The sequence below is a fragment of the Cucurbita pepo genome, chromosome LG13, assembly GCF_002806865.2.
Source record: "Cucurbita pepo subsp. pepo cultivar mu-cu-16 chromosome LG13, ASM280686v2, whole genome shotgun sequence".
Taxonomy (NCBI): domain Eukaryota; kingdom Viridiplantae; phylum Streptophyta; class Magnoliopsida; order Cucurbitales; family Cucurbitaceae; genus Cucurbita; species Cucurbita pepo.
Genome location: NC_036650.1, coordinates 2,736,358 through 2,759,000, shown reverse-complemented (window position 1 = coordinate 2,759,000; position 22,643 = coordinate 2,736,358). Strand labels below are relative to the sequence as shown.

Genomic DNA, 22,643 nt, shown 5'->3' with positions numbered 1-22,643 from the left:
ATTTTTGTCTGTTAATGGCCATTTGGATCATTAAATTTTTGTGTCATTGTGGCCAACTTTTCATTGTTTACTAGATATAATGAGAATGAGATCATAAAAACTAATATTTTCTAGATGTAACGTTGTCTTTAGTCTTAGTATCTTTTTATAATTTATTTATGAATTTTCAAACTCAACCTCAACATCAGAATCATTTGATGAAGCCACAAGGTCCTTTTTGTGTTGTGTAATTGGAGTATCACTTAGATTTCATCTTTTTATCTATATAAAAAAATTTTGGACCCACTTGAAATTTTCGGTTTTTAAAAATTCAATCCTGCTCAAACCGAAAAAGAATCTAACTTAACCCCGCCTTAACCCAACCTTTCATAATTTTGATTCGTTTGTTGAATTTGTCAGATTATCGTTTTTAAATAAATGATTCTGTTATTTATTGTGTTAGGCAGATAGAATTTGTTGACCATTTGGTTATCTAACTTGTTTTGTCCATCTAACCCTCTTCAATCTCTTAAGTTTCAATGAGCCAAACCATGAAGCATTTGAGCTTAAAACTTCATCAAATCTCATCCATATCTTACACGAAACAAGAGCTGCTCAAACATAACCACAAACCCAATAGCATATGTTATTTAAACCATAAGCACCAAAGACAGACCCTCTTTTAAGGCTTTCCATTTCCGGGCTTCTTCGGATCGTGCCTATTATTCGCTTTCGTATCATCGTAGTCCTCTATGTCGAGTCTCATAAGCTTCCTTCCATTCATTCCGACCCCACCAACCTTTTCNAAAAAAAAAAAAAAAAAAAAAAAAAAAAAAAAAAAAAAAAAAAAAAAAAAAAAAAAAACCATTTAGTTACACGATAACAACACTTTAAATCTCGCATCTTTTAAACATTACTTAATACCATGTAAATCGCCTTATCTGCAACCTTGACGTCTCGAACCGATTCAACCATGCCTAACACAAAGAAATATACATATATTAGCATCGATCGAAACAACAAAACTATGAAACTTAATGAGAAAGCAGAAGTCAGTTACCCGAAGAGAAAGGAACGGAGATGGAGAGGAGGAGAAGGAGGAGGAGAAAGAATTTAAGGCTTGGAGACATTGTATTGTATTGTATTGAGGTAAAAGCAAAGGTAGGGGTAGGAGGGCATGGGAGTGAGGGTTTTATCCTTGATTTCCAAAGGAGAATGAGAGAGCAATTGAGAAGGTGTTGTCATGGTGCTTCCCCCCAATAGCTACACAATCATGATTTAGTGCATTAACTTTTAGCCCACATCCATTTAAGTCAACTCTTTCCACTGTTCATATTTTTTGGGGTTAAAACTTAAAGAAACAACAAGTGTGATTATATGCATGTCTATAATGTATGCAGCCAATCCCCTTGCATGGCTTCACCTGTTGCCAAATTTAGTGCTTGGCTTGACTTGACTTGACTTGACTGTCGGTTTCGGTTCTTTATGTATTGTCGTTAGGCTCACGGTTTTAAGATGCGTCTATTAGGGAGAGGTTTCTACACCCTTGTAAGAAATGTTTCATTCCCCTCTTCAACTGATTTGGGATCTCACAATCCATCACCCTTGGAGGCCCAATGTCCTTGCTAGCACACCGTCTAGTGTCTAGCTTTGATACCATTTGTAATTGCCTAATCCCACCGCTAGTAGATATTGTTCACTTCGACTCGTTATGCATCGTTGTTAGCCTCACGGTTTTAAAACACGTCTACTAGGGAGAGGTTTCCACACCCTTATAAGGGTTTGTTCTCTTCTCCAACTGATGTGGGATCTCACAATCCATCACCCTTTGGGACCTAGTGTCCTCACTAGCACACCGCCCAGTGTCTGGCTCTAATACCATTTGTAACTATCCAAGCCTACTGCTAGTAGATAGTGTCTGCTTCGGTCCGTTACATATCGCCATCAGTCTCATGGTTTTAAAATGCATCCACTAAGAAGAGGTTTTCACACCCTTATAAGAAATGTTTTGTCCCCCTCTCCAACTAATGTGAGATCTCACAATCCACCCCATTTGGGAGCCCAGTGTCCTTGTTGGCACACCGTCTAATGTCTGTCTTTGACACCATTTATAACTATCCAAGCCCATCACTAGTAGATATTGTTCGGTATGTATTGTTGTCAGCCTCACGACTTTAAAACACATATACTAGGCAAGAGTTTCCACACGCTTATAAAAAATGTTTCGTTCTCCACTCCAACTGATGTAGAATCTCACGTAAAAAGCTTATCAATTTCAAATGGGTACAGTTAGAAAACTTCATACATATGAATCTTAATATCATGCATATAAAATAGTGAAAATTCCAAAATGCCGAGTCGTAACAAGGTAGCCGTACTAAAAGGTTGAGCCGGATCGATTTAGACTACCATTTATGTAGGAAAAGAGAGTTGGGTTTCTATCACTTTCTAAGTCAAATAGATGCACTAAGGCATGAGAAGGAGACAACTCAGCATATCAAATTCTGTAAACAAAATATTTTAAAATTTTTTAATCACTTGTTTACACAAAACACAAAGCTTAATTAATAATGATGGTGTTTATGTTTATGGGATAATGATTCACTAATTAAACTTATGACTAACTTTTATACCATATTGGTATTTAAAAAAAAAAAACATAATTGATAAACTAAAAAAGGAAAAAAAAAATGGATATCTCTAAAAAATTGTGGACGGTTTTCGGTTTTGCCCTGTCTGTTAGATGAACACGACTCTCCACAATGGTATGAGACTTTCATCCAACACCTCCGCTTAATCGAGCCTCGACTCCTTTTCTATTGCTAAGTTTAGGGCAGGACTCTAATACTATGTTACGAATCACTGATCTCTAGAATGGTATAATATTGTCCAACACAGATACTATTATTTGATTATAAACCCATGATCATTCCCTAAATGAGCGGAGGTGGGACTTTCATCCAACACTGCATTGTGAACATCTCTTAAATTTAAGGGTCGAGGTATGAGATTCAAATTTTCACAAATTAGTAAGACAAACCAATTTGAATATAACTTAACTGGAACGTAAATGATTTGACGTAACACTGATAAATTTAAAAAAAAAATAGTAAAATGGCATCATAATCATAATGGGTGAATCAAATTCAAGAGTGCGATTGAATATATAGGTTTAGTGATACAGATCAAAAGCTTGGTACAATCAAAGTGGCGTGTGCTATTCAGTCCATGTGATGGGTATATACATAATTATAACTATTTCAGTCTCGTTTGATGTCTATTTAGTTTATGAAAAGAAAAGAAAAAAAATTACCCGTGATTTTTATTTTTTTAATTAATAATTTGAATTTTTATCCAAATTTTAATAAACTTAATTTTAAATTTATAAATTTTAAAAAATATATATTTTAATGAATTGGGAAACTAAATTGTAACCATTGTTTTTGCTTCAAATGGGATTGTGGTTGTCNAAAAAAAAAAGCCTAATTCCACTTTCTCTTACGCTTCCATCACGACATTATTCCGATACAGTGTTATTCCCTTAACAGAAATTAGATATGAATCTATATTTACATCTCGACATTACATCATTTGTTGTTTTGTTTCTCGTCCGGAAGTAAGCATTAAGAATCAGAGGTCACTTTTGTCTTCGAGAGTTTTGAACATTTGACATCATGGTCGATAGATGTAATGTATAGAATTTGAGCTGTTTATGCTCGGAAGGTAATTTAGTTTCTCATTTCCTCCGCTCTACCTTAATGAACTCAATTTTTTTTTTTTTATCGAGTTTAGTTGTGATGAAGAGATTAGATGATCCGTTCTAAGTCCTCTTACTCTATTTTTACTATTTGTTCATCAATAGATGATCCCTTTGTTAAAAGGTAACCTAAAACATCTTAAATCAAAGTTATAAAACGGGAAAGTTATATAGCAATCGATCATATGGAAGCTTTAATCGTTTCATAAACGTAATAACACTTTCATTTTTTGTTACCTACTGAATAAGTTAATGGGTAGATTGTGTTAACTCACGGCAAGACCACAACTTACTGCTATTCCTATTCTAATGTATCAAGAATAGAATAGGAAGTATGTGCCAGCTATCATAACCATGCTATGAGTGTGTCAAGATTACGACGTCTCACGGTTGAAGATGTACAATGGCTAAGTTTTTTATTTATTTGTATCCTATTATTGCTTGTAGAGTGATTCGAATCTCAAACAAATGTTCTTGCCTTGAGATATTCGATGAACAAAGTAATCCGAATCTTACGTCCTTTGTAGTTTTGTAGTGATTTCCTTATCATTTTTTTCATCTCTTAACAAAAAGAAGAAGAAAAAAAAAAAAACTAAATTCATAAAAATACCTTTAAACTTAAAAATATACATAAATATTAAAGAGTTAGAATATAATTGGGATCGAAGGTGTGTATTCTATTGGATGATCGAGAACAGTGTGTCAACCACAGTCCTCGGTCTAGTAGAATGATTGAGAATATCTGTAGCCAATTCAAGATCTAGATTAAGATTAGGAGGCTACCTGTTGATGACGAAATCTGGATAGCTCGTCACAAACATCAAAGAATCGCTAGAGAGACCAGAAATTAACACTTTTCAAATGTGGGCTTAAAAGGATGATATATCTCGTGGAAGGATGATATATATCTCGATTCATCCGTCATCCTCCGTTCTAATTTCTGTCACTTTTCTTCGGTTGTTCCTCTTTTCCTGCTCTAAAATTTTCGATTCTTCTAACATGATGAACTAGTGGGTCTTAATTTGGATAGAAATTGAGTCTAAAACAAAGTCATGATGGAAAAATCCTTCCTTAAACACGTGGGTTTGGATTTTGGAAAGTGATGGTACCGTGGGAATTGTAGGTTTGCGGAATAGGCATATAGATTTGCGACTTGTGGTGATGTATGGACTAGTCGAGGACTCTAATTTGTGACTTGAGGACTAGTAGTGGTTGCTTAAGGTTCGGAAGTAATGACAATGGTTTGAAAGTTGTTGAAAGAAGGAAGTTGTGGTACTCGATTGGACTTATCACGATGGATGATCGACGGTGGTAAAAGCTTCTCTGATTGAGTTAGGGTTTGACTTTAGGGTTTGACTTTAGGCTTTGATACCATGTTAAGAATGAAAAATAGAATTGGGATTGAAGGTATGTATCCTCGTTAATATTCATAATCTTTAAATAGGATACAAGCTCCCAACTAATACCGTTAAAGAAAACATAAACTAATTAAATAGTGAGAATAATAGGATACAAGTTACCAACTAATACGTAACGATATAAACTAATTAAATAGTGAGAATAAAATAAAAGATACTCAATAACTAATTATTATAATATATTCTTCAAATATTATACTTCCACGATAGACTTCCAATAATATTTTTAATCTTCTAAAAAAAAGTTTTAAAAAATACCATTACTGTTATATTTTTTTACTACTATATTTAATAACCGTCCATAAAATTTTAAAATTAATATTATATTCTTTTAACTTTATAATTAAAAATTAAAAATTCTCTTAATATAGAGACGAACACGGTCTATCGACACCTCATAAATATCTACAAAGATATCGACGACACCGGTTAATGTTACTTTAGAAATTTCATGATTGTTTTTTTTTAAATTAAGTTTTTTAAACGTTAAAATTATTTTTAAATCAAAATACAAAAATATTTTTCTATTTTGTATTTTGAAAATTTAAGAGTATTTTTTAATTTTAATTTTAAATTTATTTAATTGTAAAATTGTAAAATATTTTTGTTAGTTTAGCGTTCAAACTTTAACCTTACAAACATTCAAAAGAGATGATTGAAACTTACTTACAAAAAGATCATGGAGCTCCGCCGCTCTCCGGTTAGCTTTTGGTTGAGTACCGACATTCTTGATTTTTCCAATGTGTGTCCGCCGCGCTCTCGCGCCAACCACTCAATCCCCTCTTTGACTGTTATCACAACCCAATTCCTGAAATCCCCTATTCACCAATACCCAAATTTGTTCTTCGCTTTCTTCTTCACCTTCCGAATATGCCGTTCTATGAGGTTAACACCACCGCCCCAGCCGCGGAGGACGCCAAGATCAACACACCCATCAAAATTTTCTACAGAACTTACGGACGCGGATTAACCAAGGTCCTTCTTATCACAGGTCTCTCTTCTTTTTTCCCCTTTGATTTCTACTTTCTCTTGGAACTCGTTCTGATGGCTGTAAAATGGCTGTAGGCTTGGCCGGAACCCACGATTCATGGGGACCCCAAATCAAAGGGTTTATAGGGACCGATGTGCCCAACGAAGACGGCGATAGGGACGTCGTCGGTGACCGAAATGCCACTGGTCTCGGCGAGGGAGTTACCTTCGAGAATGGCGGTGGGATCGAGGTTTGTGCATTTGATAATCGGGGAATGGGTCGGAGCTCCGTCCCCACAAAAAAATCTGCATATACGTGAGTTCGACATTCTTTTGTTTATGAATCACTTTCTCAAATCTCTTATCGTTGTTGCATGTCTGATAAAATTAATTAGAATTTGGGGATTTAGGTCAAAATACCCTAAGAGAAAGATAAACCCTTCTTCATTGGGTTTCATGATCCAGAAGAAGCTATTAGAATGCCTTGCAATTAGTTTGTAATCTGTTTTTCTTGTCTGGGTTGTGCAGAACAAAGATAATGGCGAAGGATGCCATTGCCTTATTGGATCATTTGGGGTGGGAAAAAGCTCATATTCTTGGTCATTCCATGGGTGAGTGACTTTTTAACTTTGCTCAATGACTTCTGGACAAGAAATTGTGAAAGCACCACCTTCTTTTAGTTATCAGTTCTTTGTTCTAACTTGTCATCTGGGTATCCGAATAGGAGGTATGATAGCTTGCAAATTAGCGGCTATGGCGCCAGGAAGAGTCAAGTCATTGGCCATGCTCAATGTAACTGGTGGAGGTTTTCAATGTTGCCCTAAGGTATCTGATTAAATGTTTAGTGTTTCCACTTTGCGCTGTTTATTTGTTTTATCATCTTCAGAAAAATGTCAAAAGCTGCTAGCATGTTCTTTCATTCGTTTAGTGTCTAAATATAATAAGTTACTACTAGTTCTAATGTGAGATCCCAAATAGGACAATATCTGCTAATGGTGGGCTTGGGCCGTTACAAATGGTATTAGAGCCAGACATTGGGAGATGTGTCGACGAGGAGACTGAGCCCCGGAGGGAGTAGACATAAGGTGGTGTGCCAGCAAGGACGCTGAGCCCCGAAGGGGGGTGGATTGGGGGGGCCCACATCGATTGGAGAAGGGAACGAGTGTGAGCGTGGCCGCTGGGCCCCAAAGGGGGGTGGATTGTGAGTTCCCACATTGGTTGAGGAGGAGAACGAAACATTCTTTTATAAGGGTGTGGAGACCTCTTCCTAGCATACACGTTTTAAAAACCTTGAGGGGAAGCACGAAAGAGGAAGCCTAAAGAGGAGAATATCTGCTAGCGGTAGGTTTAGGCTGTTACATCTAAGACTTAAAACGTGAATTTAACATATAAAAGCCATTGATTGAAACCGAAAAATGCTATTCAGTTGTGGTGGAGCTGTTTCTTAAGGAATAATGCTAATGCCTTTCTTCTCACTCTTTCTTGTAGCTTGACCCGCAAACATTCAAAATTGCAGTGAGATTCTTAAAGGCCAAGACTCCTGAACGAAGGGCTAGTGTAGATTTGGATATCCACTATTCGAAGGTAAACGAAATCGTCGTCTATCTTTTGTTATCTTTGACGCTGTGAATTTGAATGAGGCTGTGTAGATGAATGACTGTTAACATCTTGAAGCATGTCAATAGAAATATTATTGTATCTTTTCGTGCAGGAGTATCTTGAGGAGTATGTTGGATTTGAAAAGAGAAGAGCAGTATTATATCAGGTATGTATGATGGGCTGGTCATTCTCATCTGCCTTTATGTAGCCTTAATAGTTGGATTCTGGCTCTCTTCTCTTTTTATTAAATCCGATCCTATCCCTGTTACCGCTCCCTCTTTTTGAGCCATGCTCTCCTCATGGGACCTCCCGAAAAAGGAGGGAAAATGGAAACAATAAGTTAGTTCTGTGAGATCTCACATCGGTTGGAGAGGGAAACGAAACATTTCTTATAGGGGTGTGGAATCCTCTCCCTAGTAGACGCGTTTTAAAACCGTGAGGCCAACGACAATACATAACGGGCCAAAGTGGTGGGTTTGGGCGGTTACAAGTTCTTTCTATGACTTCAAAAGCTTGTTAATGGTGTTGAAATTAGTCTGAAATATATCTCCATTGCCATGTAGAGTTGTATTCTTGTGAGATCCCACATTGGTTGGGGAGGAGGACGAAGCATTCTTCATAAGGGTGTGGAAACCTCTCCCTAGCAAACACGTTTTAAAAACCTTGAGGGGAAGCTCGAAAGGGAAAGCCCAAAAGAAAATAATATCAGTCGTAAGGAGACTTGGTTGAGAACGGTCCACCTTCTTCATGGATATCGAGTTCCTTGGCACGACATTGCGATAGTATGTTCTTGAGTCTCAACTCTCGAGTGTAAATAATTCCCTCCCGTTTCTTTGATTGATCAAAGTCGTTAAATGACATTTAAATGTGTTTGTATAGATGTATTTATGTGTAGATACTTGGTAAGGAATCAGTACAAGAGAAATATGATTCAGATTACTTTGTTGATCGAATATCTCAAGGCAAGAACACTTGTTTGAGATTCGAATCACTTCACAAACAAGATCGATCATGTCAAGCTTGAATAATTCTAAACATGCAACCTAAACTACATAGAATTGCAAAAAACACTTAGCACTTGGCTAAAGGAAAGGTAAGAACACTTCGTCCTAATGATAACAAATCACTCCAAGGGAAAGTAAGATTCAAATTACCTTGTTGATCAAATATCTCAAGACAATAACACTTGTTTAAGATTCGAATCACTCTACAAGCAAGATTGATCATGTCAAGCTTCAATGCAGTCTAAACTACATAGAATTACAAAGAAACTTGGTCACCGGCTAAAGGAAAGCACAAATGTTCTTTTTACTATATTTTCCAAGTCTACTTTACATAGACAATATACGTGGTTTTATACCATACAAAATGTCCTCAACCTTCCACGAGGCATTCAAAGAGATGTAACTTTCATATCTTGCGACCATAATTAGCTATTATGTAAATGTAACCTTAAAGAAAATAAAAAGTCCTAAAATACTTTAATGAAATACCGTATCTCTAAATTATCATCGCACAAGAATAATTTAACTTTCATTCTTCTTTAATGTAGCATGAATTGCAACATATTCATTGAAGTTTATCGTGCATGATTGATGCCTTGGTTCATATCAAAACCTCTCTTCCTAAGTGGATGATTTTTGTTTAAACCACGTGTACACATTGAGAGACACTTGTTTGGGAAGCTAGTTAAAAACTAAAGGTGTCTATGACACCATCTTCATCTGTTGATCGTTTATATCGATTCTTCACGATATCTCTATGAACTATGTTTCTCTGGACATATAAATTTGGATTCTTAGTCAACTCGAAACAATTATATTTCAGGAATATGTTAAAGGTATATCAGCAACAGGAATGCAGTCTAATGCTGGTTTTGCTGGTCAAGTTAATGCATGTTGGACGCATAAAGTGACAAGAAAAGAGATAGAATGCCTCAAGTCTGCTGGATTTCTTGTATCAGTCATTCATGGCAGGTAAACAATCAGCAAAGTTTTTTGTGCACATATTTATATAACTAATTGACCTCGACGTCGATGATGACTGAATCCTTTTCGATCACTAGGCACGATGTTATTGCTCAGATGTACTATGCTAGAAGACTTGCCGAAAAGCTGTATCCTATTGCTAGAATGATAGACCTCCACGGAGGTCATCTAGTCAGTCGCGAGAAAACCGAAGAGGTATAATTTTCATCCAAATCAATCGATAAGTTGTGAACAGAAACCAAAAAGTTGAGTTCGTTTTCTGGGAAATTCAGGTAAATCGAGCTCTTCTCGACTTAATCAGAGCCTCGGAAATGAAGACGAGTCCACACGAGTGGACAAACTTGGCAAAGAAAAGATCATGTGAGCATTTTTGTTCTAATGGTGTTCTCTATGGTTGTTTGGAAATGCTGAAAAATGTATTTTGGTTCTAACAGGGTGGATGGAGGAGAGAATGGCTTTTGTAACCGTGAAGAATGAAGGAGGAGGAAGCAGTATCTCCTCCTCCTCCTCCTCCGCCAAACCTTTCTTCTTAGAGAGACTCCATCTTTTCGTGTTGTATCTCTTTGGTCTGATTCTTTTCGTGTTCGAGTATCTCCGGAACGGCCTGAAAAGCTTGAAACCGGTCCGAGACTGAGCCTCCCTTACTCCAAATCTTCTTACAGGTCAGCTATATGATTGTTCTTCGTTGCAGGATCTGTTTCATTTTTGCTTAAACTGTAGTTGGGTAATGAGTTCACTCTCAATATTGAGAACCTTCAAGGGAAACCATCAAAGGACCTATCTTACAAGGCTGATATACCCTCCCCTCCCCTCCCCTCCCCTATTGAGTTAAACTATATATATATATACCCTTCTGTATAATTTATAAAGTGTTCATATTGTATCAATAAATGTGTGTTCTTCTTGATTTAAACTAATATAGGGCGCCCAACCCGAAATCTAATCAAGCACAAAGTCTGTGGATTTCTTTCGAATCGAAATATTTCAAGAAAAAGTTATGAACGGGCTAAACTTATATGTTTATTGTTAGCCCTGGATCGAAATGGGATGAACCGAAGCTCATCGAGGAAAATAAATTGCTTAGAACTACAAAGAGAAAAAACATGGAAGAGAGAGAAAGAAGAGAGAGAAGTGCCTGGAAGTTGTGGCGGAGAGGTGTGTGGAAGGGCTCTCGCTCAACAGATCAAAAATATGCCGGAGATAACAGGGTGATGACTCCAAAGTGTGTTGATAAGGTGCACAAGTGTAGAGAAAGGAATATACCAATATGAATTCATATATATGCCTTTGGAATATACCAATATGCCCACATAAATACCACCAAATATGACTCATTATATGTTATTATTATCCAAATATATTATTCAATTTGAAAATGTTTACTTAATTCATTTAATATAATTTACTTCATCCCATATAATATTTAATTTTTGAAATATAATTTTACTAGATATTTATAATTAAAAGTTTATATAGTTTTATTAAAATTATTTATTTGAGAATAATTAAGAATTATTATGAAATAAACTTAAAATCTTAATTTAAGGTACATGGATCAAAATTAAATTAAATTAAATTTATTTTAACCCTTTTAACTCAGCAAAATAAAATAGTATTTATTCTTTTTTTAAACATTATTTATTCAAGCATCATTAGAATCACACTAGTTTAAAGGCACTTAATGCGGTGAACGTGGATCGAACACGTGACCTTCAGATCTTCAGTCTGACGCTCTCCCAACTGAGCTATCCCCGCTTTTTATTAAAATTAATAATATGTAATTGTGATGCAGTGGACATAAGTTTATGATGTCAAACTCCATTAATTCATAAAGCTTTAAATGGTAAAGAAACATTCTGCCTCAAGGCACTTAGTGCAGTGAACGTTGATCAAACACATTACCTTCAGATCTTCAATCTAACACCCTCTCAACTGAGCTATCTCCGCTTTCTGTTAAAGTCTAATGCTCTTTCAATTGAGCTATCCCCGCTTTCTGTTAAAATTNAAAAAAAAAAACACGTATTTTTCACTCATTCTACTTTCCTGTTTTCAGATGGGTCATGAAGTAGTGATCGATGACGAGAGTATTTAGAAAACGTATTTTATGAATGTCATGAACTATGTCAAAATTAACTATGGTTGAATTAACCTGAGATTTTGATAACATCTTCATGCAACACCAAACATAGTTAATTATTTGTTTTATCAGACCTTTAAAACAAAATCTCAAATCAAAAGATCTATGGATACAAAAGTTTTAAAATAAAATGATGAATAAAAGTTAAATAATAATAATAATAATAGTAATAAGCTCATTTGGTCTTTGAATTTTGAGCACGGTTTTTATTTAGTCATAAAATACCTTATGGTTTTAAGTTTTAAACTATTTAACCCTGTTGAATGATGAAAGTCGCACGTGGATTCATTTAGAGAATGATCATGGGTTTATAATCAATGAATATTCTCTCTATTGGCTTGAGACCTTTCAGGGAAACCTAAAGTAAAGCTATGAGAGTTTATGTTCAAAGTGGATAATATCATACTATTGTGGAGAGTCGTGTTCATCTAACATGGTATCAGAGTCATGCCCTAAATCCTCAAATGTCGAACCAATGACTCATCTAATATGGTATCAGAGTCATACCCTAAACTTAAGACTCCAAAAGAAAAGGGACTCGATTAAGGAGAGGTGCTGGACCCATATTGGCTAATTTAGAGAAGGATGGTTTGATTTTAATGTTAAATTTTCATTTTATGGTTCATCTCTCCTTTTTAAAATATTACCTTTTTCATTAATTTATTATTTTAATTTTCATATGATCTATAAACTTAAATTACTTTATTATTAATTAATTTAAAAATCAACATTTTTTTTGGGTCGAAAATATACATCATAATTATTTTAATTAACTAATTGAAAGTTTATTTACAAATTAAAATATAAACTGGAGAATAATTATAAAAATGTATTTTAAAATTTACTGAAAAAAAAAAGAAAAAAAACGAAGAACAAAAGAGAGGGGAAGCATCAAATCGAATTCGGCGTTTGACCTGGACTGACACAGAACCAGACCTCCGCAGAGCGAAGCGAGGAGGTGGAGGAAGAACGCCAAGAAGACTCGTTTCGCTGTAATCCGCAGCGGCTGCTCGTCAAATTCTTCCGTTTCTCATTCATATCAGACCTCGATTTCTCAATTCTGCACTCATTTCAGCAGCTCGCCATGTTTCACCCAAACAATATGCAGGCATCTCTCTTCTCTCTCTCCCTTACTTAATCTGTCTGGTTTTTGCGTACTCGTAGACCTAGAATTTGCTTCGGGCTTGTCGGATTTTCCTCTTCCCCTGCATTTTTATTGAGGCTTTAGTATAGCAGTAGGAGGCTGTTGTTGTGTGCTTCTGTTTACGATGATTTATGAAGAAATTGGAGTGGAGAGCTTGTTGGGGTTTGATTGTTTCTGAATTTTCCTGATTTTTTCCTCTGTGTTGGTCTCTAATTGTACTCTTTCTGGCAGCTGGCTATTCGGATACCGACATCGCCGGCCCAAGATTCTACGCAGTATATGCAAGTCGATCAGAGCGACAGTTCGTGTGTCGCGAGGAATGATACGCAAAATGGGGGCTTCGCTCATGCGGAATACATCTTCAATTTTTCCAAGGTGTCATCATCATACTCATTTGGGTTTCTTTTTTTTTTTATACAAGTTTGTTTTCGGATTACGGTTGTATGGATAAACAATGCACAAGTGTGGGGAGCATGTTGTAAACTCTCGGTTGACAGTGGTTTGCTTGTATACGCTTAGCTAGTGAATTGCTAGTCTCACGCATCATCGGACTGATTCCTGCAGAAACTTCAAGAGGATCTACAGACGTTCGGAATGAAAATAAAGCAACACGAGGACAACATTAAATTTCTCAAGACTCAGAAAAGCAAATTAGATGAATCCATCCTCGATTTGCAAGGTATTTTATCTATAATTGTTGGGAAGTGAATTTGTTCTTAGATGGAGAAACGTGGGCAATATAACATGCTTGCAATCGTTTGTCATTTACCATCAAGGTGATTGGTCATGGCAAGCATTGCATCAAAAAAGCATATATTAGTTTTGGTGATTTTATTATGTATGGTTTGTGGGGTTTATGTTATATTACTCACCAAAATATATTACACGTTTAAATTTCAAGCTTGCATGTGGTGATTGTTTTCCACATTAGATTCTTAGACATGTAGCATTGGTTTTCTCTTCCTCGTACTGTTTGTGTGAGGACTTATAAATATTCCCTTTAGTATCTTTTATCCACTTATATAGTTTTCTTCAGTTATTCTAGGCAAGTATAATCATTCTTCAGGCACGCCTGTGGCTGAAAACGAGATTCATTCCCATCCTCAAAGTGATGAGGAAACGATGCAACAGATTATGCAGCAGGAGAAGTCTGCTGCTGGAATTATTTGTAAATTGAGCGCACATCATAGTATTCAGGCTTACAATATCATGTTGACCAAAGATGTATTGGGCATTGTTGCTCGGCTTGGAAAAGTTGATGATGATAATCTTAGCAGGTCTGCGTTACTTCTACTTTTTTTAATTTTATTTTCCTCTATTTATTTTGGATTGTGGAATTTGTTATGAATCAACTGACGTTCCCTGGCCTTTTCCTCAGGTAATTGTGGGTGGGTGGGATGGGGATGTTGAGATTGAATTACATCACGTCTGATACATAAAACTGAGCTTTACTGTATGTTTATGCATGTCTTATTGGGCGAGGGTGGTTCACCAGATACTATAGTGGATCCAAATGGATCAGATAGTCTTTTACTTGTTGGTTGTCACATTTTTTTGAAGTGTAGCTTAAACAATTAGAATGTTTAATGTAATTGGACGTCTAAAGGTGGAGGTGGAAGATGAGTGTTCTTTTAGCATAATCTTTGATGTCTGGCCTCTCGTTTAACTATTTTAATTTTCATTGATGTTGTGATAAACGTTAAAAATGCTGAGGGATACTATATCATTTAAATTTGTTTTTAATGATAGAGAAACTTTTGAAGTGGACTACATACTATCTGAAAGCAGAAGTGAGATGAGTACTTGAGCATGTGCCTTCTGTTCTTCCTGTTATGAATTGTTTGTTATTATAAGAGAGTCTTATTACATCATCAAACAAACAATATGCATAGTGTTGCACTTACATGATTTTTTTTAATTATTTCAATTGCAGACTTCTCTCTGAGTACTTGGGAATGGAAACCATGCTGGCAATTGTCTGTAGAACTTACGAGGGAGTTAAGGCATTAGAAATATATGACAAGGAAGGTTGCATAAACAAAAGTTTTGGCATTCATGGTCTTGGTGCTTCAATTGGGAGGAACTTGGATGGCCGGTTTCTCGTAATTTGTCTTGAACATTTGAGGCATTAGTCTTATATACTGTATCTGCTTGAAATTCTGAAGCTTAAGTTTGTAAACTTCTTTGGAGGTTTTATTTATCCATGAAAATGCTAAAAGTACCTTTTTTTTTTTTTTTTTTTTTTTGCAGACCATATGTTGGTGATTTTATTGCTAATGACCCACAAAGGAGGCTTGACCTTATAAAGCCAAGATTACCTAATGGGGAGTGTCCACCTGGCTTTCTTGGCTTTGCTGTAAATATGATTGATATTGATAGCATGCACATATTTTGTCTCGCAGCCAATGGATATGGTCTCAGGGAGACCCTGTTCTATTCTCTCTTTTCTCGTCTTCAAGTATATAAAACCAGAGCAGACATGCTACAAGCTCTCCCTTGCATTAGTGATGGTGCACTTTCTTTAGATGGAGGGATAATTAAGGCTACTGGTGTTTTTTGCTTGGGCAACCAGTATGAAGCTATCTTTCAAAATTGTATTTCAATTTTGTCTGAATCATTTAGTAGACCATGCCTTCCAGTTTAATCTATTTTTTATTTGTTAATTTCTTTTGTCAATTAATCTGATATATATATATATATATATATATATTTTGCTCAAATGTTTAAGATTTCAAGCGATAATTCTTGGATTCTTTAATGCTATTGGTAAAAACTATTCTGAAATGTCGTCTATCTTTTTCCAAAAATCCTTCATTCACTACTTTATAATGTGCTTTGGTCTCTTAAATTTACTGAAACAAAAATTGGATTTCTGTTATGGCTTGTGGACTTATATTTGTTGTTCACTTAAAAGTTTGGATTTTATCGAGTGCTTAATCTCATTTTTTGTATGTTTGATGACAGGGAAGATGTTCAGTTGAGATTCCCAAAGGCCTCAATGAAATCAAGCCTTCCTGAAAACTACATTGAATCTGCGAGGCAGATTAAAGAGCTCAAGTGGAAAAAGGAAAAGATGATTGAAGATATAAAGAGAGAACATGCGTTGTTGGACAATTCTAAGCTCAATTTTGACAGGAAAAAGGCAGAGTTTCTGAAGTTCCTGGCTGAAAGCTCATCATACGCAGCTCAGGTGAGATCTAAAATCCTTTGATTCGGAGATAAAGGTGTAGGCTTAAAATGTTCTTAAACCACAACATTTCAAGTGAAGTATATTGAATTTGTTTCTTTTTGGAGATTTTGACTGTCCTACTTCTCCCTTTTTTTATTCTCCTCTGTTGAGTAAATGTAGCAGTCTATTGAAGTAGTGAACTCAATTATTAATCTTCTATTATTTATATTCTTTTTACTTCTACAAATTCATTCATTGAAAAAAAGGCAGTGGAAGGGGAATCCCTTGCCCAACTAGAGCTTACAGAAACACCCCAATCAAGATTGGTGAGAAAAACTTCTAAAATTGCAAAAAACTCCTGATGACCTCTCTTCCTTCCCTTCGTCTCAACGTAGTACCCCCTTTAACATACTCTCTGATTATTAGTTTCGGCTGCCATGGCATTAATCCTCAATCATCGAACCTCCAGAGTTACTCCAACCAATCCATTTCCATTGATAGAAAATATTTTACCATCACTTTTGACAAACACTAGCGAGGAGAACGAGCAAACATCGTGGAAAGTAGTCATACCTTCACCCAATCAATCTCACTGTCTAGGAATTCCCTTAAATGGCTTGGATCCTCCTTTGATACTATGGTGCATCAACTCTGTTCCTTCTAATTCCTCAAAGAACTTCGAGGTAACAATTATTTCCTCGAAGTGAAGGAACAAAGTTGGATACTTTGTTGAATTGATCCAGATTGACCAAAATGGAAACAGAAAACCTCTTTAATAGTTTCTCTAGATCTATCCATCTTTGGTAAAAAAGACTTTATCACTTATCTGAACCCAAGTAAAAATCTACGAAAAGCCCCACCGACTTAGTTTCTCTAGACCTATTCATCTTTGAGGAACCTCAGCCTTTACCCATCAACCCAATGCCATCCTCCCTAATACAACTAGTAGACCCTCAACTGATGATGGTTTCACTTGAAATTGTTTGTACTTCTACCCATGTCGCTGGAGACCCAACCCCTATTATTGCACCACCCCATTTTAACCGCCCCACTTCCCTTTGCATCTAACCCTTCTCACTAAACATGGGTTGTGTATTATTTCTATCCTTCCCTAAAATACCAACAAAATAATTCAATCAAAGCCACTCATAAGTGATAACCTAGATTATCTCTCCCAGGTCATCAGTCATAATCTTAGTAGGTTAAGACTTGGATAGCTCCTCAATGCTAAAATAGTCTTACTTCTAGTTCAGTTAACCCATTTGAGCTCATAATAGGATTTTTATTCTCTGGTTACACTCTATCAAGCTCCTTTATGTCTATCTCAATCATTAGATTTACGTGACCTGACTCCTCTAAGTTTATCTTGATGATTAGGTTCTCTCATGCATGGTAGAAAAATTCACCATAGGTTCTATCCGCCCCAATATTTCAAAAGGACCTATGAAGTTCGGGTTCAACTTTCCTTTCTTACCAAATCTTAGCACTCCTTTCATGGACACTAACTTTAAGAACATGTGATCACCCACCATAAATTTCAAATCTTTATTTCTGGCATCAACATAGCTCTTTTTTCTGCTCTGCATTGTCAACTTTCTTGTCTTGATTTTCTGCACTGCCTTCATTGTGATCTAGACTAACTTAGGTCCCAATCGTTAATGTTGTCCACTTCATCCCATAATATTTGGATCAACATCTCTTACCCTATAAATCTTCAAACGGTGCCATCTATATTGTTGCCTACAATTGTTGTTATAGGAAAATTCAATCAAATACGGGCGTGAGTCCTAGTTAGCTACGTACAAAATCTAACGCACAAGCCAATAGCATATCCTCAATAATCTATAAGTCTTTTAGCCTATCCATGAGTTGAGGATGAAAATTGTGCTAAAATTCAGCTCAGTTCCCAACGCTCTTTGCTAACTCCAAAAGTTGGACATAAAACAGGTGTCTTTGTCTCGTACAATGGACATAGTCACGTCATGCAACCTATCTCTTCCACATACAACTGTGCTCATTTATCAACTGAATATACAAGTTTTCCATTATAATGTGCTGACTTGGTCAATTCAACAATGACCTTAATTACTGAAATCTTTCAGGGGTTGCAAGAAACTTGAGGGTCTCACCTCGGTGCTTTGACTTGTTGACATACTAAGCATCTACTTGCATGCTCAATTATTAGTATGATTTCAAATACTGGTACATCTTTATACTACTAGGGTATATCAAGTTAGGAGAGTCATGAGCTTCAGATGGTACTTCTTGCTTGAGCACATCATCATTAGAAATGTACAAATGTTCGTGCCAAAGGAAACCGTTATTGGACATTATAGAAAACTTTTTTTCCTCATTTGTTCTACCTGTTGCAATACTCGAGAGAAGTAGGGATTGTTCTTTTGAGAATCAACAAGTCATTGTCTTAGGTAGACTAGAGAATTAATTGTGTCTACTGTGCTGCTTCACCTCTAACCATAACAACAATTCCAACTCGCTCCAGATCAACTTGTTTTGTAATTGAAGCTGACATATGAGCCGTCTTTTTACTAAGCGCATTGGTAACCATTTGCTTTACCTGAATGATGAAGTATTTCAACATCATAATTTTTAACCAACTTCAACCACCTTTGTTACATTGTGTTTAACGTTTTCTATGTAAATAAATACTTTAAGCTTTTGTGGTTTGTATAGGTTTGAATCTTCTCCCTGTACAAATAATGTATCCATGTCTTTAGTGCAAAGGCCACCGTTGCCAACTCCACATCATGAGTTGGTTAGTTAAGCTCATAATCCTTTCATTGACAGGAGACATAAATGATAACCTTATCATGCTACATCAACAAAATTTTTGGTCTCGTCTGGCACAGTTAGTATTGGTGTCATAACTAACTAGTCTCTCCTTTAGCTCCTTTCACAAGCTTTGTTCCATGTAAATAAATTCCTCTTAAGGTTTGTTCTTGGCTTGAGCTCAATACTAAAATTTACTTCTCGAACCGGAGGTAAACCCTGACAAATTATCCTGAAAGATATTCAGGAACTCATTCATAACTGATGTTCATACTCCTGGTGTCAACAATATTGGCTAACCAACCCCATTCTCCAAGGCTTATCAACTTTGTGACCTTAAGTGTTGAAATAACTTTATGGGTGTCCTCAAACTCAAATCCCCTAAATTTAAATCTCACTCCTACTTCTCTGGCGTAGCAATTAATGTTGAAGTGGTCCTCAACTAACCAATCCATGCCAAGAACAACATAAAAGTTTGTCATGTCCATAACGATTATTGTCACGTACAAAAATCATCCCGACACCTCAATCTGACAAGCTTTAACTTTATGCCTCGCAATAATACAATTTCAGTCGGAGTAAACACTGTCAAACTAAACCCTAATGGGTCTAGTTCTAGTTTTGTTTGTTTCACAAATGTGACAGATGGGTTTAGTTCTAGTTTTGTTTGTTTCACAAATGTGACAGATATAAAAGAGTGGGTAGACACAATCTTATAAAAGAAGAGCATGGTGACCAAATATAGGGAATGTACCTGTCACCAATGTATTCACATTCTCAGCTCCTCTGCTAGTCATCGCATGAGTCATGCCTCTTCCTCGGGTCTGACCTCATCTTCCTCTCTGGTTTGATCCTGGAAGTTGGTTTGAATTATGATTTCCTTCATTCGGGAAATTTGCAACCAAAACAAGCACCAGCTCCCGTCATACTAAATCCCTCATGGGCATGTCCACACACTCTACATGGAAGCCTCCCAACATTAGGGTTGGTTGTCTATCAGATTGTTGTTGCTGTGATGGCTGTTGAGTTCTAGGAAAAGCTCGATTTAATCTTCTCTTATTCCTTGAATCTCCCTGCCCACCAGATGTATGAGGTGCCGTATGAGTATGCATATCCATCATCATAGTGGCTCGAAGAGCTGCAACATAATCTGATGGAGCTAGAGCTTCAACTGTGCCTTGAATCTCATTCCTTAGGTCCATTCTGAACCTCTTGCTTTCTTCGTTAGTGAACTCCGAGTAATACTTCAACAGTTTTCTCTCCCTGTTTCAAATTCAAGCATTTTTCCTGCCTCCGATATCAGATGAATTGGTTACTGGTATCACTGTTGTCATTTGGCAAGAGAACTTAGAGGCTTTCACTTTTGCTCTGTCAGGGTTGTACCATTTGCCCACCTCTTATATTGAATGTTAAGATTACATTTCAATAATCACTCTTTTTGGATCTTGTGGTGATTTAACTACCAAGCACCTTAATGATTTGAATGTTCATCAGTTTTTCGTATTAATTTGAAACCTTGAGCTATTTCACAAATTAGTTAAAGACTGAAATATGCTTATGGAACTCAAACTAACATCAAGCTGTTGAGAATTGAGACAGTTTGCTTCTCAATAGTTTTCTCTCCCTGATTCAAATTCAAGAATTTTTCCTGCCACCGATATCAGATGACAGTTGGGTAGTACTTCTAGAAGACTTCTTTGAATTGAAACCAAGTAATCAGTCCTTCATTGATATCCATTAACTGCTTTGCCGATTCCCACCAGAAGTGGGCATCACCTTTTAGCATCAAGGTTGCATAGTGGACCTTTCAGCATTTCCTTTTTCCTCTTGCCGAGATTAAATTTACTTGTATTACCCTCAGCTCTGCCCATTCACAATTCAATTTTGTTTGTATAATCATTTGTAGCTCTAAAATCTCTATGATTGAGCGATGTGAATCTTTTATGCTTGAAAATGTATTTTGATCCGGAAATTCAATCTTATGTCCCGACATTTATAAATATCAACTTTGATGTCTATCATTCCACTTTCCTGTTAACTGGAACACCTGCTCAATCCACAGCTATTAAATTGACTTGCCCTTTCAACATACCGAACAAAGTTTTAGTTTTGTTAATAATAGATAACTGCAGAAGAATATAGTTATTGGCTGCTATATTATTGAAAATGTCAGCCTGTTGTTAAACTTGTGTATGCCGCTAGTGGCCTGTTAAAGTAGCATGACTGCTTAACGAACTCAACAAAATCTGAGAATCAAGAAAGATACAGATCACAAGAGTCTTGTTTTAGCTTATGATAATATATGTCAATTACCTACCTTCTTAGTTTTTTGTTGTTTCTATTTAGTTTGTAAGTATGCTCACTAACTTTCCATTGTGATTCTATGTAGTTTTATCATTTAGACATCACAGGTCTCAAAATATAACGATGACATGCAACATTCTTGTTTTATGAGGCTATACTGTGTCATTTGTCTTTGCTGTATGTCTGCCACGTCTATTCAAACTAGCCAATCTGTGGCCAATAAATGTACTTCTATCATTGAGTTAACGTCAAGTAATTCATGAAATCATAATTCGAAGTTTTAAGGATTTAATTGAAACTTTTAAAACTTTGGAGCTAAATAAATATCCCATCAAAGAGAAGATTCTGGATTTGTGTGCCTGCTGTTTGAAGCCTGATATACTGATTGCTTATAGTTCAAACTTTGTTATGGTGTAATTCTGAATGTTATTTTGATGGTGAAATTACAGCAACAACTCTCAGCCAAGCCGGAGAGGTTGACGCCACGGTGAACTTTGCAGTAGAGGACCGAGTCTTCCACCGAGCAACATGGGGGTGGAACTGTGAGAGCAGTCAGCTGCAATATTAACTCTGGGAAAATGCATAAGCTTCATATTGCATTTTCAGGTAAATATCTTATGGTTTAGCTTAAAATTTTCATGGAAATGGAGTAGGCAGTAGCATGACATCTGTTGTTCCTCACTGGAATAGGCATTCTTTAGTGCTTGCTGTCTAAATTTATTGAAACTAGTGTTCCTAACAGCAGAGACAACGGGGTTCTATTGCCCTGCAGTGGGTTTAGATGGGATGGCTGTTTGTATTGGTCACCTTTGTCTTATCACACTAAAAATTAAAAATTTAAAAAGGAGAAAGAAAAAATATCGTTTATTTGTGTTGTATGAGTGATTGTTTTCATATCTTTGTCTATATATATATATATATATATATATATATATATATATATATATATGGAGATATATTCTTTGATTTGACTTGCTTTGAAGATTGTTTTAAAAATAGTTTTCTATTATTTGAACTAAAAATTTGGTCAAAATATGTTCTTTATCGATCTTTTAGTTCATTTTTTAAATAAATGTTCTAATTGTTCTTAGAACAATTTAAATTATTGTTGTTTTTTTTTTTAAAGATTATGGTTTGTAAATAAGGATTTTAAAGGGTTGAATTTTGAAGTGATGTTAGATAGTGTGGTAAGAGTGCATATATTTTTTTTATAATATGCTTTTATGATCATTATTATTTTTGGAGGATACATTTGCTTGGTGCATTTGGTTCCTAAGATTTTAGAATGAACAGTTTTAGTTCTTGAATTTTAGAAACCGTTGCTGTGCGAAGTTGGTCGTTAGTTCACTAATGGAAAAGTAATTTGTCATTCTCGACATAGCGATACTTATT

General features: G+C 35.9%; 3 protein-coding genes and 1 non-coding gene across 6 annotated transcripts; 2 read left to right on the top strand and 2 right to left on the bottom strand.

The window, feature by feature from the left end:
• Window positions 1-531: 531 nt before the first annotated feature.
• LOC111808397 (protein PSY2-like) lies at window positions 532-1,161 on the bottom strand. Its single transcript, XM_023694334.1, has 3 exons — window positions 1,040-1,161; window positions 904-956; window positions 532-778 (listed from the first exon to the last, which is right to left on the bottom strand). The coding sequence occupies exons 1-3, from the start codon at window positions 1,107-1,109 to the stop codon at window positions 662-664; spliced, it is 240 nt and encodes a 79-aa protein (XP_023550102.1). The 5' UTR covers window positions 1,110-1,161; the 3' UTR covers window positions 532-661.
• A 4,625-nt stretch (window positions 1,162-5,786) lies between these two features.
• LOC111808098 (putative aminoacrylate hydrolase RutD) lies at window positions 5,787-10,627 on the top strand. 2 transcript variants are annotated; one of them, XM_023693904.1, is made up of 10 exons: window positions 5,788-6,145; window positions 6,220-6,439; window positions 6,652-6,734; window positions 6,848-6,948; window positions 7,612-7,707; window positions 7,835-7,888; window positions 9,550-9,698; window positions 9,788-9,905; window positions 9,983-10,070; window positions 10,145-10,627. In XM_023693904.1, the coding sequence occupies exons 1-10, from the start codon at window positions 6,025-6,027 to the stop codon at window positions 10,342-10,344; spliced, it is 1,230 nt and encodes a 409-aa protein (XP_023549672.1). In that variant the 5' UTR covers window positions 5,788-6,024; the 3' UTR covers window positions 10,345-10,627. The 2 variants fall into 2 exon arrangements, with proteins under 2 accessions (XP_023549673.1, XP_023549672.1); XM_023693905.1 differs by lacking the exon at window positions 7,835-7,888 and having other exon boundaries at window positions 5,787-6,145.
• Window positions 10,628-11,392: 765 nt separating this feature from the next.
• TRNAF-GAA lies at window positions 11,393-11,465 on the bottom strand. Its single transcript has one exon. It is a non-coding gene; the product is annotated as a tRNA-Phe (tRNA).
• A 1,256-nt stretch (window positions 11,466-12,721) lies between these two features.
• Window positions 12,722-22,118, top strand: LOC111809012 (protein DEFECTIVE IN MERISTEM SILENCING 3-like). Of its 2 annotated transcripts, none has more exons than XM_023695314.1 (8): window positions 12,722-12,955; window positions 13,223-13,366; window positions 13,556-13,670; window positions 14,037-14,268; window positions 14,925-15,116; window positions 15,242-15,562; window positions 15,956-16,181; window positions 21,701-22,118. In XM_023695314.1, the coding sequence occupies exons 1-8, from the start codon at window positions 12,932-12,934 to the stop codon at window positions 21,740-21,742; spliced, it is 1,296 nt and encodes a 431-aa protein (XP_023551082.1). In that variant the 5' UTR covers window positions 12,722-12,931; the 3' UTR covers window positions 21,743-22,118. The 2 variants fall into 2 exon arrangements, with proteins under 2 accessions (XP_023551082.1, XP_023551081.1); XM_023695313.1 differs by having other exon boundaries at window positions 12,724-12,955; window positions 14,028-14,268.
• The last annotated feature ends 525 nt before the right edge of the window (window positions 22,119-22,643 follow it).

Coding starts and splice junctions, on each gene's coding strand:
- LOC111808098 (XM_023693904.1), top strand. CDS start 6,025: ATGCCGTTCTATGAGGTTAACACCACCGCCCCAGCCGCGGAGGACGCC. Junction 7,708..7,834: donor TGGATATCCACTATTCGAAG/GTAAACGAAATC, acceptor CTTTTCGTGCAG/GAGTATCTTGAGGAGTATGT. Junction 9,906..9,982: donor GTCGCGAGAAAACCGAAGAG/GTATAATTTTCA, acceptor TGGGAAATTCAG/GTAAATCGAGCTCTTCTCGA.
- LOC111809012 (XM_023695313.1), top strand. CDS start 12,932: ATGTTTCACCCAAACAATATGCAG. Junction 13,367..13,555: donor ACATCTTCAATTTTTCCAAG/GTGTCATCATCA, acceptor TGATTCCTGCAG/AAACTTCAAGAGGATCTACA. Junction 14,269..14,924: donor GATGATGATAATCTTAGCAG/GTCTGCGTTACT, acceptor TTTCAATTGCAG/ACTTCTCTCTGAGTACTTGG.
- LOC111808397 (XM_023694334.1), bottom strand. CDS start 1,109: ATGTCTCCAAGCCTTAAATTCTTTCTCCTCCTCCTTCTCCTCCTCTCC. Junction 957..1,039: donor CTCCGTTCCTTTCTCTTCGG/GTAACTGACTTC, acceptor TCTTTGTGTTAG/GCATGGTTGAATCGGTTCGA.